Source organism: Salvelinus namaycush, chromosome 8 (genome assembly GCF_016432855.1).
Source record: "Salvelinus namaycush isolate Seneca chromosome 8, SaNama_1.0, whole genome shotgun sequence".
Lineage (NCBI taxonomy): Eukaryota > Metazoa > Chordata > Actinopteri > Salmoniformes > Salmonidae > Salvelinus > Salvelinus namaycush.
Window position 1 is genome coordinate 10420064 of NC_052314.1, and position 21037 is coordinate 10441100.

Here is a 21037-nt window from a genome sequence, read left to right on the forward strand (position 1 = left end):
TATTGTGGGTAATGACGCAGTGATAAACCACAGAACTGGAGGCCCATGACCCTCCTGTGTTGGGATGACAACGTGACATTTGCGGTAAAGATTACTAGTGCCTGGGGGGCCATCTTGTAATGCCCTCCTTTTTATTTGTTCTCACTTTGTAGCGCATTTTTTCCATTCTTGAATTTTTTACACGTAGACCTTTTGTATGGCAGTTGACAACTTGAGTCGTTGACTTGTTTTGTAGTTGTTGTGTTGTCTTCCTCTTCAGTTTTTGGCTCTCCGTCTTGTTCACTCTTTCTCTCTCCCTCTGTGTAAGTTAAAAATGATCAACCTTTTTCTTTCTCCAGGTTTGGGACGGATCAAAGTGCCCTCACCCCCTGCTGGATGTATTTGTGGAGCCCAACACTCTTGAAGGAAGTCCCACGTTGTCCAAGGACATGGCAAACCTCACAGCCAACGTCTTGGTCTACGACAACCATGTAGAGGTCGCCCGGCAGTTTAAGGTGAGAGGTCACAGACTGTTGCTCAGCAATGTGGGACGGATAACCACATCAGGTACTTTGTGCTCTATCGTCAATCCAATGGTTTGACTTTGAAGTACAGGCCTACCAGTCCGTGATGGTAGGCTACATGGCTGTGTGATTACACAGAGATCGGGAGGGAAGGTAAAAAAATAATAAAGCATTAGTGCCCTGTCACTACATCAACACCTGAAGGTTTTGCCACGGGCTGTTTCTGCTGCGTCGTGCCCTAATTCAACGACGCAGTTTCTCTCTCTCTCGTCTTCTAATAGTTCACTGTGTTCTCCTTCAAAACACAAACTCTTGAGTTCTTTGCTTTTTGCAGCGCCTCAGGCAAATCTGTTTTACTTTCTTCCCCCTCATTTCCCCTGCTGACAATAATAGCGATGAATATTTAAAATGCTACAATATGCATCGCTTTCTCACACGTTCCATTTCTTACTCTCTCCTTCTCCACCCTTCCTGAATGTATAATTCCGTCTTTCTGCTTGACAGAAGCAGCAAAGCTTTGATCCTCTGCCTTAGCGATCATCCTTATCAGTGGAGATAGGCGCTATTAGCATATGGTTGCATGATTGCATAATTTGTTAACCCACTCTGACAAGATTCCTCTTGTCACCAGGGTGGCCTGTCCACACCCACTCAACCTCTCGTCTGTAGGACTCATTGGGGTCATCTGTAGGACTCATTGGGGTCATCTGTAGGACTCATTGGGGTCATCTGTAGGACTCATCGGGGTCATCTCCATCAACAACCCCTAGCCTAGACCAATGCATTGAGTAATATGTTGTGTTATGTGTAGCTACAGTCAATGCTCTCTTGATTAAGAAGAAGCGGTTTCACATTGTGCTATTTTATTAAGGATGATAAGACAAAACCCTTCTGTCACAAAGGAAAACAATATTCTGCTTTTACCAAACTCTGCAAACTACCCATTTGTAGAATACAGGTCGACCTACATTTTTGTACAAGTATGTACAGTATCACAAGCTTAAAAGTCAATGATAACTCCCATCTAACATGAATTTGTATCATGGAGTTGGTTTACATAGATTTTGGTGTCGGAGTCCCTGTTATAATGTCTTACCTCAACATTAGGTTTGCCTGCTGGCCTCTCAGATCACTCTTTCTCCCTCCCTCGCATCTCTCTCTTCCTCAGTCTGGAGATTGTCATCATTTTCCTCTTTACCCTCTTTCTCTTCATTCATTTCAACTCTGTCACTATCATCAGTATCTATCCGTTCTTCATCACTCTCAGGTCTCATCCGTCTCCCGATCAAGCTGGAGGTCAGCTTTCTTTTCTTAATTCCCGTCTTTCTCGTTCTCCTTTTTGGTTGATTTGCTCACTCCTGTCATGTGCTCTGTCTGCATTCCTTCACAATTTTTTTCCTCTGCTCAATTGTTTTCCATTTTGTTTTGTTTTGCACCATCATGATTACTGTGTATTTCCTCACTGCAGTCCGTCTGACCGTTCTTCACCACTGTTCAGCTCTTTCTCCTCGTCCTCGGATGGGGTTTTCACCTAGTGCTTATGGTGTTCCATTGTATGAGTCGTTAAATGGCACTTTCAATTAACAGTTCTTCTGTTACAATAATACTTCACTAAATCATATTTTGCATTATTCTCACTGTGTGCTTATTGTGCATGTATTATTTTGATTTACACTTTTTGGTCATTTAGCGAAGCTCTTATTCAGGGTGACTTACAGGAGCAATTAGGGTTAAGTGCCTTGCTCAATGGCACATTGACAATTTTTTTTTTCACTCTGGGATTCGAACCAGCGACCTTTCGGTTACTGCACCAACGCTCTTAACTGCTAGGCTACCTGCTTCTGTGATACAGAACAGGGATTATGTATCTGTTATGTATTGTGGTGAACCACTCGTCACTGCTGTCCACTGGCCTAACTGTCCCTCATCATGGATAAACATTACCGTGTGACAGCAGAGAGAGGACCTATGCTACACACACAAGAATTTAGCTGCACCTGCTAAAACATCTGCTAAACTGTGTATGCAACCAATAAACTTTCATTTGATACACACATGCACAAACAAATCCTATGTGGATACATGAATAAAAAGTTCCACAACTTTGAATTTCAGTCTTTTGGTTGTAACTGGGAGAAGAAAAGGTCAAAACAAAATTGTTATCCTCCACACTTATTTTTTTTATACTGTAAGACTATTGATTTTGTCTTCACACATTCTCCAGTTATTTCAGACTTACTCTGATTAGGTGGAATACAGTATTTAATATCATAGCCTCTTAAACGAAAGAGGATTTATTTGATAGGAGTCATTTAATGCTTATCAATCAATTCACCCTCCTAAATAAAGCTTTTTCAGGGCAGATGAGTGTGAATAGAAATATTTCCCCATTTATCAATCTCCTCTGGCGAATCGTCAGTAATAGTGTGTGAAATTGGCAGAGCCGGCTTTTGAGAAGACGGCTAGTTAGAGAAGAAAGGAGGTTATTAGGATAACAGAAAATGAGAGAGAGTGGGGGAATTGGGAGGGGAGGAGAAGGAAAAGTGCCCAATCGATCCGCCTCCGTCATGGTTTCCCTGTGGTCACCCTCACAGCATGGTGTCTCTGACACACACACACACACACACACACACACACACACACACACACACACACACACACACACACACACACACACTCGCCACTGCTAAAACAGCAGGGTGCTTTCAGTTGCGGTCTGTATACCACATTCTGTTCTCCACACACTCAAACAGATATATGACTACACAGTGAGACAACATGGGACCTGTAGCTTTCAATGGCGCTGTTAACACACACTCTTATTGACCCCTACGCATTCATCATAGAGCACACAACTGATATGTCATCACTCTACTTCTTATGCATTGTAGACCATATGCACGGGGGTATCTGGTTTCATATACGTGTCAACCACTTTTCAACATTTACTGTACATTGAGTTATGCATGCAGGGGACTGGCAGATCTTTTGTGCTTTGTCTGAAGTGCAGGACAGATTGGATCCCCAGCTTCACTAATTTGCTGGTAAGGGTCCAATGACATTGACCACAAAGTCATGATACTGTGGGATCATGCAAATCCAGCTGTATCTTTCTACGTCTTTAGACCAGAAGGGGAAAATGCCGTGTCAGACCCAAAAATGACATGGTATTATCCGGCATGGTCTGTTACACTCTCTCTTCTCTTTCTCTCTCTCTTTTTCTCTCCCTCTTACTGCACTTGTCCCATCCCTTTGCATCTGTTTCCTCTTTTCTAACATTCCCTTTGTCCCTTTCCATCTATCCCTCTGTCATTTCTTAAGTTTTCTCCCGAATCTCCCTTCATTTAACTTTATCGAGGCTGTATCACAACCGGCCGTGATTGGGAATCCCATAGGGCTGCGCACAATTGGCCCAGCGTCGTCCGGGTTTGGCCAAAGTAGGCCGTCATTGTAAATAAGAATTTGTTCCTAACTGACTTGCCAAGTTAAAGAAAAAAATGTAAAAAGAAAAAAATCTATGTTTGTCATCTCATGTCCCTTTCTCTCTTTCTCAGCACAAACTCTCACACAGATGTTAACCCAAACAGTGTACTAATGCTCAGCTCTGGATCTCCCAATTTCCCTTTCTGCTGAAACCGCAACTGTCTTGGTACAATTCCTCCACATCCAAACCGAGATATACAGTTGAAGTCGGAAGTTTACATACACTTAGGTTGGAGTCATTAAAACTTGTTTTTCAACCACTCCACAAATTTCTTGCTAACAAACTATAGTTTTGGCAAGTCGGTTAGGACATCTACTTTGTGCATGACACAAGTCATTTTTCCAACAATTGTTTACAGACAGATTATTTCACTTATAATTCACTGTATCACAATTCCAGTGTGTCAGAAGTTTACATTAAGTTGACTGTGCCTTTAAACAGCTTGGGAAATTCCAGAAAATGATGTCATGGCTTTCGAAGCTTCTGAAAGGCTAATTGACATAATTTGAGTCAATTGGAGGTGTACCTGTGGATGTATTTCAAGGCCTACCTTCAAACTCAGTGCCTCTTTGCTTGACATCATGGGAAAATCAAAAGAAATCAGCCAAGACCTCAGAAAAAAAATTGTAGACCTTCACAAGTCTGGTTCATCAAGGTACCACGTTCATCTGTACAAACAATAATACGTAAGAATAAACACCATGGGACCACGCAGCCGTCATACCGCTCAGGAAGGAGACGCGTTCTGTCTCCTAGAGATTAACTTACTTTGGTGCGAAAAGTGCAAATCAATCCAGGAACAACAGCAAAGGACTATGTGAAGATGCTGAAGGAAACGGGTACAAAAGTATCTATATCCACAGTAAAACAAGTCCTATATCGACATAACCTGAAAGGCCGCTCAGCAAGAAGGAAGCCACTGCTCCAAAACCGCCATAAAAAAAGCCAGACTACAGTTTGCAACTGCACATGGGGACAAATATCATACTTTTTTGAGAAATGTCCTCTGGTCTGATGGGGGAAAAAATAGAACTGTTTAGGCATAATGACCATCGTTATGTTTGGAGGGAAAAGGGGGAGGCTTGCAAGCCGAATAACACCATCCCAACCGTGAAGCACAGGTGGCAGCATCACAATGAACCTTCCAGGTACAACCCCAAATCCGTAAACACAGGCACCCTCATAGATATCATCCTAACCAACTTGCCCTCCAAATACACATCTGCTGTCTTCAACCAAGATCTCAGCGATCACTGCCTCATTGCCTGCATCCGTAATGGGTCTGCGGTCAAACAACCATCCCTTATCAGTGTCAAACGCTCCCTAAAACACTTCAGCGAGCAGGCCTTTCTAATCGACCTGGCCCGGGTATCCTGGAAGGATATTGACCTCATCCCGTCAGTAGAGGATGCCTGGTTATTCATTAAAAGTGCCTTCCTCACCATCTTAAATAAGCATGACCCATTCAAAAAAATGTAGAACCAGGAACAGATATAGCCCTTGGTTCACTCCAGACCTGAATGCCCGACCAGCACAAAAACATCCTGTGGCGTACTGCATTAGCATCGAATAGCCCCTGTGATATGCAACGTGTCAGGTTAGTTAGGAACCAATATACACAGGCAGTTAGGAAAGCTAAGGCTAGCTTTTTCAAACAGAACTTTCCATCCTGTAGCATAAACTCAAAGTTCTGGGACACTAAAGTCCATGGAGAATAAGAGCACCTCCCAGCTGCACACTTCACTGAGGCTAGGAAACACTGTCACCACTAATAAATCCACTATAATTGAGAATCTCAATAAGCATTTTCTACGGCAGGCCATGCTTTCCACCTGGCTACCCTTACCCCGGTCAACAGCCCTGCACCCCCCACAGCAACTCGCCCAAGCCTCCCCCATTTCTCCTTCACCCAAATCCAGATAGCTGATGTTCTGAAAGAGCTGCAAATATCTGGACCCCCTACAAATCAGCCGGGCTAGACAATCTGGACCCTCTCTTTCTAAAATGATCTGCCAAAATTGTTGCAACCCCTATTACTAGCCTGTTCAACATCTTACATATCGTCTGAGATTCCCAAAGATTGGAAAGCTGCCGCGGTCATCCCTCTCCAAAGGGGGTGACACTCTAGACCCAAACTGCTACAGACCTATATCTATCCTACCCTGCCTTTCTGTCTTCGAAAGCCAAGTTAACAAACAATTACTGACCATTTCGAATCCCACCATACCTTCTCCGCTATGCAATCTGGTTTCAGGCTGGTCATGGGTGCACCTCAGCCATGCTCAAGGTCCTAAACGATATCAAAACCACCATCGATAAGAGACAGTACTGTGCAGCCGTATTCATCGACCTAGCCAAGGCTTTCGACTCTGTCAATCACCACATTCTTATCGGCAGACTCAACAGCCTTGGTTTCTCAAATGACTGCCTCATCTGGTTCACCAAATACTTCTCAGACAGAGTTCAGTGTGTCAAATCGGAGGGCCTGTTGTCCGGACCTCTGGCAGTCTCTATAGGGGTGCCACAGGGTTCAATTCTCGAGCCGACTCTCTTCTCTGTATACATCAATGATGTCGCTCTTGCTGCTGGTGATTCTCTGATCCACCTCTACGCAGATGACACCATTCTGTATACTTCTGGCCCTTCTTTGGACACTGTGTTAACTAACCTCCAGACGAGCTTCAATGCCATACAACTCTCCTTCTGTGGCCTCCAACTGCTCTTAAATGCAAGTAAAACTAAATGCATGCTCTTCAACCGATAGCTGCCCGCACCTGCCCGACCGTCCAGCATCACTACTCTGGATCATTCTGACTTAGAATATGCGGACAACTACAAATACAGAGATGTCTGGTTAGACTGTAAACTCTCCTTCCAGACTCACATTAAGCATCTCCAATCCAAAATTAAATCTGGAATCGGCTTCCTATTTTGCAAAAAAGCATCCTTCACTCATGCTGCCAAACATACCCTCGTAAAACTGTCCATCCTACCGATCCTCGACTTTGGCGATGTCATTTACAAAATAGCCTCCAACACTCTACTCAACAAACTGGATGCAGTCTATCACAGTGCCATCCGTTTTGTCACCAAAGCCTCATACTACCCACCACTGCGACCTGTGCGCTCTCGTTGGCTGACCCTCGCTTCATACTCGTCGCCAAACCCACTGGCTCCAGGTCATCTACAAGTCTTTGCTAGGTAAAGCCCCACCTTATCTCAGCTAAATCGTCACCATTGCAGCACCCACCCACCCGTAGCACGCACTCCAGCAGGTATATTTCACTGGTCATCCCCAAAGCCAATTCCTCCTTTGGCCGCCTTTCCTTCCACTTCTCTGCTGCCAATGACTGGAACGAACTGCAAAAATCACTGAAGCTGGAGACTCATGTCTCCCTCACTAACTTTAAGCACCATCTGTCAGAGCAGATCACTGCTCCTGTACATAGCCCATCTATAAATAGCCCATCCAACTACCTCATCCCCATACTGTATTTATTTATTTATCTTGCTCCTTTGCACCCCAGTATCTCTACTTGCACATTCATCTTTTGCATATCTATCACTCCAGTGTTTAATTGCTATATTGTAATTACTTTGCCGCCATGGCCTATTTATTGCCTTACCTACCTTATCTTACCTCATTTGCACACACTGTATATAGACTTTTTCTACTGTATTATTGACTGTATGTTTGTTTATTCCATGTGTAACTCTGTTGGTGTTTGTGTCGCACTGCTTTGCTTTATCTTGGCCAGGTCGCAGTTGTAAATGAGAACTTGTTGTCAACTGGCCTACCTGGTTAAATAAAGGTGAAATAAAAAATAAATCAAATAAAAAAAATGTTGTGGGGGTGCTTTGCTGCAGGAGGGACTGGTGCACTTCACAAAATAGATGGCATCATGAGGAAGGAAAATGATGTGGATATATTGAAGCAACATCTCAAGACATCAGTCAGGAAGTTAAAACTTGGTCACAAATGGATCTTCCAAATGGACAATGACCCCAAGCATACTTCCAAAGTTGTGGCAAAATGGCTTAAGGACAACAAAGTCAAGGTATCGGAGTGGCCATCACAAAGCCCTGACTTTGTGGGCAGAACTGAAAAAGCGTGTGCGAGCAAGGAGGCCTACAAACCTGACTGTTACACTAGCTCTGTTAGGAGGAATGGGCCAAAATTCACCCAACTTATTGTGGGAAGCTTGTGGAAGGCTACCTGAAACTTTTGACCCAAGTTAAACAATTTAAAGGCAATGCTACCAAATACTAATTGAGTGTATGTAAACTTCTGACCCACTGGGAATGTGATGAAAGAAATAAAAGCTGAAAGAAATAATTCTCTATTATTTTGACATTTCACATTCTTAAAATAAAGTGGTGATCCTAACTGACCAAAGACAGGGAACTTTTACTAGGATTAAATGTGTTAAGGTGCATGTAAACTTCTGACTTCTTCAACTGTGTGTGTGTGTGTGTGTGTGTGTGTGTGTGTGTGTATATATGTATATATCTATATATTTTTTGGGGTGTGTAATTTATAGATACTTTTGGATTCAGCTTATTCTAAAGAAACTGGAAAGGTGTTGGTTATGTTCATTTGCTATTAGTCAAAAAATAGGCAGAGTAGAGTCCCCTAATAGCTAGTGACCTTCCACGTGTACGTACAGACACGTACACATATAGAGGACAACCTATGGTGATTATTTACAGCTGACCCTGCACTTACTGGATACAGTTTCCCCTCCCCCACACCCCCTTGCCCTTGCTTCCTGTTTGTTGAACACAGTGTATGATGGTGAAAATGAGATTAACGCTGTGGTTGAAAGTCTCCTCTTAAAGTACAGAAGTGTCAGACGCCATTTCTCCTCATGCTTTAAAAAGCAATTGCGCATGGCGAGAGCATTCTGAGAAAGAATAACGTTCACACTTCTGCTTCATTACTCCGCTCGCTCCCTTTGCCTGCGAAAACATGATCTGCCATGCTCACCTTCTGTGAGAAGGCATTTTTAACCCAATGCCATTTTTAGAGTTCTTTTAAGGGGGAAAAAATGACAAATTGGGAGCGCTGCTTTGCATAGGTCTGTGTTCGTATAAATAGCCCCATTTGTAAGTGAACCCTGGTGTCTGGACAAAGAGAGGTCGCGGTGTCATTGAAGCACCTGGATTCCAGATTCCTATCATTGCTGTTTTGTGAAGGGTCCTTAATCATTGTTGGGATGAGGGGTTTGAGGCTTATTGACATCCTCATTAGAATTGCAATGTGAAGAGTAGAACTCAAAACTGGACCTAGTTCCATTGGTCTGCTCCCAGAATGCAACTCTCCTAGTAGTTGTATCATTTCTTGACTCAGGTTGTCTCAAGTTGAGGATTTCAGTCCCATTCTCACACCGGTGTTTTACCTCACCCTGGGTTTCTGAGATTGCATTAAAGCGTGTCAGTTACGTGACTGGGTGCGTGGACAACTTTGAACATGTGGCCTGTTCTACAGTGGTAATAATCTGCCGCCTCTATGTAAATGTCCCACCACTTTAGCCTTCATGGACCGTGCATGTTGACCAGAGAGATGACTTTCTGTCTGTGGATAGTTAGGCCCATCCCCCATACTGTACCACTGTGACCTCTTGGCTAGCCACACATCTTATCATCTGTTATTCATGAAGCGCAAGAGAAATACAAGAGCGAGACAGGGCACCTGTGCTGTCTGAACACACTTGTGCTTCCATAACTTACCTCCTCAGACAACCAGTGGCTGAACTCTGTGTGTGTGTAGGCACGTATATTCAAACCCGGGTCTCCTGTGTTCCACGAGACGGTGTTAGGCTGCTGAGCTAAAGCCTAGGCATTAGTTCAGGGAGTCTACACAAGTCTTCAGGTCTCACACAAGGTTACTTGTCACATGAGCGTGGTCTGAAACCACCTTCATTACCATGGCAGCTCTTGTTAAAAAAAAGTAATTTCAATGCACTGTTTCCTCATTTGTTTTAATCTTGTATCTTAGGGAACACTTTGTCTGACTTTGTTTACCTTCCAGAAAAGTGTTAACAAAATGGCTGCCAAGAGCCCCAAACATTCTACTTTAATCGAGGTGCTTAATCTCAATGAGCCACACTTATTGTGCTACTCCCCTTCCCCTCTCCTGTGAGTCTCCCCACTCCCCACACACAACCCCTGAATCCTGTAACTGAGTAATGTCGGCTCTCTTTCTAGCTTCTGGTTCTAGTTTCTTTCTATTATAAAAAGACTGGTGTGAAATTAGTTTGGGTTTTTTTCTCTGCCAGAAGTTTGCTAAAGTCTGCTAAAGTTTGGTCCGGTTTATTGAGCCTGACTCGTTAAGAAACTGTAAAGCCGAAAGCAATCTTCTGAATTTGGAGAATCCTTTACAGAGCCATCATTGCGTCACTCGGAGAATGAGACACTGTTAGTCGGTGGGCTCATGACGTTTGGTCACACAGACGCACTTGAACATGTATTTTTGGGCGATGACTGTTAAGCGGATAGAAAACGTCACCCTAATGCGTCAACAAAATATATCAGGAACCAGAGCTGTCACTGGCTGAAAGAGAGCCACCATCGCTTGGCTCAGTATGTGTTCTCATTATAACCACACCTGGCTACTTTGGGCAGAGGATGGTAGATTTAATAGCTGTAGCAAGGCAGGAACAGCTTTGGGGTTAGCAGCAGTGCTTGGCTTGGCTGGCTTTGAACCAGAAGCATGCAGCATCACCCCCATTTCTCTAAAGTCTCACTGTCCTCCTGTGTTCTCTCACCAGTCTCTGAGCATTAATCATTTACTCTGCGGCTCTAACACCTGTTTCTATCTTTGGCATTTAAACACAAACAAAACTGTGGCCAACTCACAGAACTCTCAAAGACTAAACATTGAACACCCCAATGTTGTTGATCTTTTCATTTGTTTTAATACTTAGGATATTGTGACAATGTTTCTGTGAAATGTCTTCAATGTGCTGCAATTTTGGTGCCCCCCCCCCCCCCCAGAACCATTATCAACCCCCTGTGCTCCAGTCAGCCCTGACTGATGGAATCTTCAGAACTGAGTGTTGCTCCAGAAAGGAAGGTTTTGGGAGACCATCAGGCAAACCTTGCTTGCCTCTGTCTGCACATAAGGGAATGTTTTTGGGCTGTACATTTTGCAGTTGAGGATAAAGAATGAATTGGACCATTTTCTTCTGCTGTTAGCTTTTTTCACCCTGTGGAGGATACTTCTAAGAATTGTATCTCACAATTCCATAAATGTTCTTTGGAATGCCTGCTTTGTGCAGTCGCTTTACAAAAAAACTAAACAAGAACATGCTAAGGAAATGTATGCCGTCTTTTAAACATGGCCAGTGTTACTAGATAGGTACACGATACTAGCCCATGTTGTGACCGGAAGCTGAACAAAGCCCCTGATGAGCAGTAGAGCTAAACGGTGCTCCCCTACTACTCTACTACCCTGTACTCATGTGCTCTCACAGATAGAGCATGAGAGGTGAAGTCAGGTTCCTGTCACCCTGAAGCTGATCGTGACCGTAAAGCTCATCTGTTAAAAAACATTCAGTTTAGCTGATTTGTGTACCCTTGATGAGATATACTTATTAAAAATACTTAAACCTGATTTGTCTCGGTATCACGGGAAAGGTTTAGATTTGGTACCATACCGCCCTCTTCTGGCTGCAAGTGTCAAATTAAACTGATACATCCTTCTACTTGTTATTCAGCAACAGTGAAATGATTCAATGACCACTATGGGGAGCAGTATGATGTCTGGTGCTGATTTCCTTCTGATGCGAAGACTGCAACTACATTAAAAAAAAATTACAATCGGCATTGCAAAAATGATAACATTGGATGACTCAAATCCAAGGATCGTGAAACAGTGACTCACCTCATCAATTTCCAATATGCAGGTGCTATTTTGAACCAAAGCATTCAACATACTTCATTAGTTGAGAGGGGCTGGAGTGATACATACGTTTCTAACATGTCTTTGACCCCTCCTTCTCCTTCTAGCCCGGGTCATACCTTCGGATATACAACCTACACGCAGTTCCTGGGGCTAGTCGGTTGCCAAGCAATGACTCTGGCCAGTCTGATCAGACGGGACACCTGGGTTTCCACCTGCATGGGGGCACCTCATACGGCAGGGGGTTACGCGTGCTGCCTGAAGACAGCCCAGATATACTGGACCTCAAAAGGTAAGAGGGGGCTGTCTGCCAATTTGTGCCTGCCAATTTGTGACCTCATAAGGCCTAAATGATAGGACACTTTCGCTTGAACTGCCAATCTTTTAAGTTTCTTTTCTCATTGTTTCAGGATCTTGGAGACATTCTCAGAGTCTGACATAAATGACTCATCCATGTTTGAAGTCTGGAGTACACCACCAGAGTCTTTTGGTATGTTGACATTTATATGTACAATACCTCGTTTTCCTGTTAATATTGCTTAAAGTCATAATGGCTTGGAAGGCTGTGGTTTGGAGGAAACGTATGGCACCACATAAGTTTCTGCTGTCATTTTAGGTACTGCTCCAGATGAAATTGCTACAGGTATGAAATGAGAAGTATGGAGCTATTTTGTTACACTTGTGGGCAAAATATAAGCATATATAATTGTAAAATATTAGGATGTGAGCAGAAAAACAAAGGGTTGAATCACATCTCAAGAAACAAAATCACTTCCCAGTCTAGGTGTAATTCACACCCCCTGCCAGTACAAAATCACTTCCCAGTCTAGGCATAATTCACAACCCCAGCCAGTACAAAATCACTTCCCAGTCTAGGTGTAATTCACACCCCCTGCCAGTACAAAATCACTTCCCAGTCTAGGCATAATTCACACCCCCAGCCAGTACAAAATCACTTCCCAGTCTAGGTGTAATTCACACCCCCTGCCAGTACAAAATCACTTCCCAGTCTAGGTGTAATTCACACCCCCTGCCAGTACAAAATCACTTCCCAGTCTAGGCATAATTCACACCCCCAGCCAGTACAAAATCACTTCCCAGTCTAGGTGTAATTCACACCATTTAAGTCATTTAGCAGACGCTCTTATCCAGAGCGACTTACAAATTGGAAAGTTCATACATATTCATCCTGGTCCCCCCGTGGGAATTGAACCCTGGTCCCCCCGTGGGAATTGAACCCACAACCCTGGCGTTGCAAGCGCCATGCTCTACCAACTGAGCCACACGGGACCACTGCCAGTACAAAATCACTTCCCAGTCTAGGTGTAATTCACATCCTCAAGCCAGTACAAATCACTTCCCAGTCTAGGCATAATTCACACCCCCGGCCAGTACAAAATCACTTCCCAGTCTAGGTGTAATTCACATCCTCAAGCCAGTACAAAATCACTTCCTAGTCTAGGTGTTATTCACACCCTCAGCCAGTACAAAATCACTTCCCAGTCTAGGTGTAATTCACATCCTCAGCCAGTACAAAATCACTTCCCAGTCTAGGTGTAATTCACATCCCCAGCCAGTACAAAATCACGTCCCAGTCTAGGTGTAATTCACATCCTCAGCCAGTACAAAATCACTTCCCAGTCTAGGTGTAATTCACATCCCCAGCCAGTACAAAATCACGTCCCAGTCTAGGTGTAATTCACATCCCCAGCCAGTACAAAATCACGTCCCAGTCTAGGTGTAATTCACACCCCCTGCCAGTACAAAATCACTTCCCAGTCTAGGTGTAATTCACATCTTCAGCCAGTACAATGGAAACTGGGTTTCAGACTACTCCACTACTAATGTACATCCACATCTGTGATAGAAGTCTATGTCTTTGATTTGTTGCAGTCCTGTCTGACACTAGCTAGCAGATTGTAACGGGCTAATGTGCTGCTCCATTAGCCGTTACAGGCTAGATACTGTTCGGCATAGCACCGAGAATTTTCGGCCAACCTTAACTTTGACGATATTATCTTCGTTCTCGATTTGCACAAATATATATCTCCAAAAATGTCTGTGTCCAGTTGTAAGTGGTTCTTTTGAATTTAGAAAATGCTCTGTTATTAAATTAAATCATTTGTTTTGCTCCATGACTTGATCCAACACAGTGAGAGAAGATTTGAAATAAAGATGGTGGCGTACACATTGTTGGATTACTTCATAGAGCAAAACATAAATTTGTTTTAATAATGGAGCAATTTCTACATTCAAACAAACCAGCTGCGACTGGACATGGGCATTTTAGAAGATGCATGTTAGAGTGAATCGAGAACTAAGATAGTATCGCCAAGTTAAGGTTGGTGGAAAATTCTCTGCTACGCCAAACAGTACCTATCCCGTAACGGCTAATGGAGAATCACATTAGCCCGTTACAATCTGCCAGCTACTCTGACACTTGTTGTATGTGTGTTGGTGTAGAGAGGACGTGTGACCACACTGTGGAACAGGTGAGTCTGGCTGAAGTGAAGAGCAGAGGCCCCCCTCAGGTGTTCCACGTTCAGGCTCAGCTCAAGTCTTACCAGCCTCAGAGACTCTACCAGTCCCTGAAACTCTTCTGTCACAAGTGTAAAACCATGTGAGTTACTGCTATACACTGACAACCAAACACAAACACTCAAGACACAACATTCACTTGATTGTATTAGCTACATAGCTCCAATTGTGAGATCATAGGTTATCCATGCTTCTTCATATACATACTCGCACATGTCTCTCTCAATCCATTGGGACCCCCAGGGTGTGCACAATTATCTAGTCCAGCACTAACACACCTGATTCAACTAATCACCAAGCCCTTGATTAGTTGAAGGTGTGTGCACTCTTTGGGTGTCAATCAGGAATGGTCCTTGCTATCTGGGATCCTTGTGACATCCTTACCCCATTTGAAGTTAACGTTTAAACATTTTTAAATGTTAAGGACAAGGTTAGGGTTTAGGGTAGGGACGTCCCAAGGATTCCGGACAGCACTAATCAGTCAGGAATAGATTGAGAAACGATTGAAAAACTGCCCTGTACCTTTCAGACGGGACGTCCCTGATGATGTCACAGTGGGGGGCTTGTTCTCAGAGGCCCAGAAGGACATTGGACCTTGTAATAATGGGTACTGGACTCTGGTTCTGCCTCTCCCCAGAGAGCTTCCTTCTGAATCCCCCAGCCGGACCCTGACCCTTCTGATGTCCAGCCAGCTAATGGGAAAGGGCAAGGCAAAGGAGCTGATCTTCCTGAAGGGTGAGAACCACACAACTGCCTTGTTACTATGGAGACACGGAGTGTTATCTGCATCTCTCTTCCTCTCATGGCCACAACCGTACAGACTTGAAACCTAGTAAAGAAACGCTATATAAATGCAATCTATTTCTACTGAAACACAGTGATGCATGTCTCTTTTAGTGATGCATTTCACATTTACCTTCTAAAACCTACGCTATGAATCAAATCAAATCAAATTTTATTGGTCACATACACATGGTTAGCAGATGTTAATGCGAGTGTAGCAAAATGCTTGTGCTTCTAGTTCAGACAATGCAGTAATAACCAACGAGTAATCTAACCTAACAATTTCACAACAGCTACCTTATACACACAAGTGTAAAGGGATGAAGAAGATGTACATAAAGATATATGAATGAGTGATGGTACAGAACGTCATAGGCAAGATGCAGTAGATGGTATAGAGTACAGTATATACATATGAGATGCGTAATGTAGGGTATGTAAACATTAAGTGGCATTGTTTAAAGTGGCTAGTGATACATTTTTTACATGTATGGCAGCAGCCACTCAATGTTAGTGATGGCTGTTAAACAGTCTGATGGCCTTGAGATAGAAGCTGTTTTTCAGTCTCTCGGTCCCTGCTTTGATGCACCTGTACTGACCTCGCCTTCTGGATGATAGCGGGGTGAACAGGCAGTGGCTCGGGTGGTTGTTGTCCTTGATGATCTTTATGGCCTTCCTGTGACATCGGGGGTGTAGGTGTCCTGGAGGGCAGGTAGTTTGCCCCCGGTGATGCGTATGACAGTTTGATTCTATGTTTTACGCCAAAGGCTAAACTGTTATCCATTATTTTGTCTGCTTTCCCGTAGGGGCTACCTTGGAGGAAACGTGTCGGATAGCATCCGCGTACAGTAACATTGTCCCAGTGACATCACCACAAGGAACCATGACCCCGCTGGATCTCTCGGCTCCCTTCCTCTTCCGGGGCACGAAAAGATACTATGGGTCTGTATCTATCTTGAAAGTGACTGTCTTAGCCACATCTGACACAGGCCACATTTTGTCCATCAGTGTACTTAAATACACTAAAATGTGATGTGGGTTTTTATGCCTTTGTTTTTCAGATGCAAACAGTGCTCCCAACTAAAAGTGGGAGAGTCATTGGGAGAAGGAGTAGAGGTTTGGGATGAGAAAAGTGTGGCAGACGGTATGCCGATCTCTTTCTCACTGTGTACACCTTTTAGGTGGTGGAGATTTAGTGTGGACCTGACCCCATCGTCATTTCTCCCTATTCACCCCTTGATCACATTAATAACCTCTTACCTGGGTCGTGTTCACAGGCAAAACCTCAGCAAAACATTTTGCAGTGGTAGGAAGATCTTATTAGACCAGTTAGACCATTACGTTCCATGTTTACTGAACACGACACAGGTTATCAGTCAGAGGAATCATCTTAGTAATGGAAATGGCAATGAAGATGTAGTTGTTGTTTTGTGCTTCTGTAAGTTGTTCCTATGTGTATGTTTGTATTTGGTGGGGGTTTTTTAAAAGGGAAAAAATCAGATTTAAAGGAAATGGTAATGAAATTGCAGTTAGCAATAAAAGTACAAGTTTAAGGGCTTGAGTGGCTTGAACACCTGTGACCTGGTCTTTGTGGAACATGAGCTACAATACACAGAGACAGGTCTCTCACGGTGACCTTTGTGACCTGGTTTTTGTGGAACATGAGCTACAATACACAGAGACAGGTCTCTCACGGTGACCTTTGTGACCTGGTCTTTGTGGAACATGAGCTACAATACACAGAGACAGGTCTCTCACGGTGACCTTTGTGACCTGGTTTTTGTGGAACATGAGCTACAATACACAGAGACAGGTCTCTCACGGTGACCTTTGTGACCTGGGTTTATGTTCTTGCTGTTTTTGTTATGTATCTGCTTCCTCTTCAGCTTTCGTGGATATTCTGGCTCGGCTGGGTCTTCCATTTCACTGCTCTGTTGTGTCTGTGACGTCTCGGTTTGTTAATGCTATGGTCACAGCATCCGTTTTGATCATGTTAGGATTACCTTCATCCCTCTTCGCTTTTAAATGTACTGGCTATTCTTGACCTTCTCTCTGCCCCAGGCCCTCAGCTAGGGGAGGCTGGTGGGAGGAGCTATAGGAGGAAGGGCTCATTGTAATTGTTGGAATGGAATGAATAGAACGGAGTCAAACATGGTTTCCATATGTTTGTTGTGTTTGATACCATTCCATTTATTCCATTCGTATTTACAATGAGTCCTCCTATAGCTCCTCCCACCAGCCTCTTCTGGTTGGACTGTATTGTCTTCTCTCTCCCTCTTGTTACTAGGCTCCTCCCCCTTTCCTGAACCCTCAGTTGTTTTGATCTTATGTCTCCTCTCCACCGGCACTTTTAATGTTACGTCTGCTGTGTTTCTTTACTCCACCAATCCTCAGTTTTATGTTCTGGCTTCCCTCCTGATTCAGCAGCACCTTAGGTTGTAAAGTTACGCCAAGTGTCCGCTCCTGCCTCTGCTCAGGTCTCTCTCTTAAATCATGTGGTTTTAATGTTATGGCTCTCCTCTCGGCTCTCTTCCCTCGCCCAGCTCTCGGGGTGCAGCTGCTGCAGTATGGCCTACTGATGAAGCTTGAGCTGCAGGATGGCACCGGCTCCCTGGAGGCCCTGCTCTGGAGAGATGCAGTACGTGAGGGGATGGGTGCCAGTCCATATGAAGAGACAAGACAGACACAACACATTGAAATATTTTTCAACTTGGTGCCCATAGGTCTGCATGGGTATTTGGGCTCTATGTGTGTTGTATTCTTGTTGTCTAACTGGTAACGCCATTAACCCTATGGCAGGAATCCTTCTTCCACGTGTCAGCTGAGGACGCAGCAGCTGACCAGGAGGCACAAGACAGGGTCCAGGAAACCATGGACAGGCTCTGCCCACCAGGGAGTAGCACGGGTAATCATATATTATAATAATAATATGCCATTTAGCAGACGCTTTTATCCAACCGACTTAGTCATGCATGCATACTTTTACATATGGGTAGTCTGGGAATTGAACCCACTACCCTGGCGTTGAAAGCGCCATGCTCTACCAACTGAGCTACAGTGACTCATTGGCCCTGTCCAGAAACATCCCTTATTATTTAGGCTTTGCTGCAGGCTGCTTCCAGCAGTGTCCACGGATGTATCACTATCACATAAATAGACCTGTGAAGTGAGAATGTTTTTGTCAATATTTCAAGGGCAGAGTTTTTAACCCCACATCAACAGTGGGTTCTAATGAAGCATTGACAAACAGCGCGTAGAGGTTTCCCATTAGTGAGCAATGAGGCTGGATTAGCTTCCAGGCAGATGGCCCCTCAGAGCGTGAATGCACTGCAGCAATTGAGCAAGTGACTGGACAGCAATTAGTATTCACATGTCCTCCTGAGCAGACGAGGCTAAAATATGTATTTAAGGATGTCAATTTGGTGTATGTGCGGCATGTTTGTGTGGTGTATTTATGTTTTGTGTGGTGTATTTATGTTTTGTGTGGTGTATTTATGTTTTGTGTGGTGTATTTATGTTTTGTGTGGTGTATTTATGTTTTGTGTGGTGTATTTATGTTTTGTGTGGTGTATTCATGTTTTGTGTGGTGTATTCATGTTTTGTGTGGTGTATTTATGTTTTGTGTGGTGTATTCATGTTTTGTGTGGTGTATTTATGTTTTGTGTGGTGTATTCATGTTTTGTGTGGTGTATTCATGTTTTGTGTGGTGTATTCATGTTTTGTGTGGTGTATTCATGTTTTGTGTGGTGTATTTATGTTTTGTGTGGTGTATTCATGTTTTGTGTGGTGTATTCATGTCTTGTCTGTGCCCTTTCCCTTCCTGTGCCCAGCGGAGAGGCCCTGGATGGACCTGTGTCTCAGTGCCTACACAGTGGAGGAGAACGGCCAGAGACGGGCCTGCTACCAGATCTGCCACACTGATACCAGAGGCACTAACCCACATACACACCCTTACGCCGCACCTAGTGACACATAGCACTCAACCAACCAGAATATCATGTATATGCCAAATAATAATTTGTGAATATTGTATACAGTTGTGTACCTCCAAATTAATAAAACAAATTATATTGGCTGAAATGTATCTGGCTTTGAGTGTCTCTGACCATTTCCTTTGTCTTATTTCCTCCTTTGTACCAACATTTTATATGTTTTGTACTTTATTGACAGTATGTGTAAACTCTGTTTTCCCCTTCTTAGAAATAAATGATGTGAAAATTATTTGTATTGTCAATTTGAATTTAACCATGGCATTTTTATTGTCTACATCCCTCAAACTCAATTCTGTACCTTGAAGCCAGTTCCACTGCATTAGAGTTCCCCTCTAATCAGGGACTGGTTTAGACCTGAGACCAGGTGTGTGTGTGTAATTAATTATCAGGTAGAACAGAAAACCAGCAGGCTCCGGACCTCATAGGGTAAGAGTTGAATACTCTACATCGGCTATTCCCAAACTGGGGGTACACGCAATACCGTCGGAGGTGCGCCAAATAAAAATGTGATTCACATTTTCAAACAGTCCATTTAGATTTTCCAACGGGGCTATACAATTTAGTGATGTTTTCTTCTCGCTTGAGTAGCCTCGTTTCACTGTCAAAAATAAAATTAAAACCATCCACTGTTCAGCGAAATAATAAGACAATGTCAAATAGAGGTAGCCTAGTCAAATAATTAACATCCAATCACATTAACCGTTACTCTCTCACGGGGATTCCACTAACGGTCCGTATGTAGCCAAACGTAGCTGCTTCTCATTCCGTTTGCTTGAAAATTGATAAATGGTTAAAAAAAGTAAGGTCTGCGTCGATAGAGACACATACCAGCTCTACTGGTAGTACTGCTACTGCCAGCAGTACTACACCTACACCTGTCTGACACAAGTTGTTCCGCTTCCACGAGCACAACCAATGCTAGCATCAGTAATTCTACATTTGTTGCTTTGTTGCTAGTCCAGCTAGCATGGATACTAACAGTTGTGAATCTGATGCAGCCGAGAGCTACTGCCCCCTTACCCAGGAAAGCACCGAACAACCGACAGGGACGTTGGACCATTGAAGAGGCGAAAATATGATGACAACTACATTGATTTGGGGTTCACTTACAGTTGAAGTCGGAAGTTTACATACACCTTAGCCAAATACATTTAAACTCAGTTTCACAATTCCTGACATTTAATCCTAGTAAAAATTCTCAGTCTTAGGTCAGTTAGGATCACCACTTTATTTTAAGAATGTGAAATGTCAGAATAATAGTAGAGAATGATTTATTTCAGCTTTTATTTCTTTCATCACAGTGGGTCAGAAGTTTACATACACTCAATTCGTATTTGGTAGCATTGCCTTTAAATTGTTTAACTTGGGTCAAATGTTTCGGGTAGCCTTCCACAAGCTTCCCACAATAAGTTGGTTGAATTTTGGCCCATTCCTCCTGACAGAGCTGGTGTAACTGAGTCAGGTTTGTAGGCCTCCTTGCTCACACATGCTTTTTCAGTTCTGCCCACACATTTTCTATAGGATTGAGGTCAGGGCTTTGTGATGGCCACTCCCAATATCTTGACTTTGTTGTCCTTAAGCCATTTTGCCACAACTTTGGAAGTATGCTTGGGGTCATTGTCCATTTGGGAGACCCATTTGCGACCAAGCTTTAACTTCCTGACTAATGTCTTGAGCTGTTGCTTCAATATATCCACATATTTTTCCTTCCTCATGAGGCCATCTATTTTGTGAAGTGCACCAGTCCCTCCTGCAGCAAAGCACCCCCACAACATGATGCTGCTACCCCCGTGCTTCACGGTTGGGATGGTGTTCTTCGGCTTGCAAGCCTCCC

General features: G+C 43.6%; 1 protein-coding gene across 5 annotated transcripts in view; it reads left to right on the forward strand.

Moving 5' to 3' along the window:
- pot1 (protection of telomeres 1 homolog) overlaps positions 1 to 19426 on the forward strand; it is a 50333-nt gene extending 30907 nt beyond the window's left edge. For 3 of the 5 annotated variants that reach the window (XM_038999242.1, XM_038999244.1, XM_038999243.1), the window contains 11 exons: positions 339 to 494; positions 11998 to 12182; positions 12301 to 12380; positions 12507 to 12533; positions 14354 to 14510; positions 14958 to 15163; positions 16018 to 16153; positions 16273 to 16355; positions 17755 to 17849; positions 18011 to 18116; positions 19042 to 19426. In XM_038999242.1, the coding sequence (XP_038855170.1) occupies positions 339 to 494; positions 11998 to 12182; positions 12301 to 12380; positions 12507 to 12533; positions 14354 to 14510; positions 14958 to 15163; positions 16018 to 16153; positions 16273 to 16355; positions 17755 to 17849; positions 18011 to 18116; positions 19042 to 19187 (1377 nt within the window). In that variant the 3' untranslated portion in view covers positions 19188 to 19426. The remainder of the gene's footprint in view (positions 1 to 338; positions 495 to 11997; positions 12183 to 12300; positions 12381 to 12506; positions 12534 to 14353; positions 14511 to 14957; positions 15164 to 16017; positions 16154 to 16272; positions 16356 to 17754; positions 17850 to 18010; positions 18117 to 19041) is intronic. The other 2 variants (XM_038999246.1, XM_038999245.1) reach the window with 2 other exon arrangements.
- Positions 19427 to 21037: the final 1611 nt, after the last annotated feature.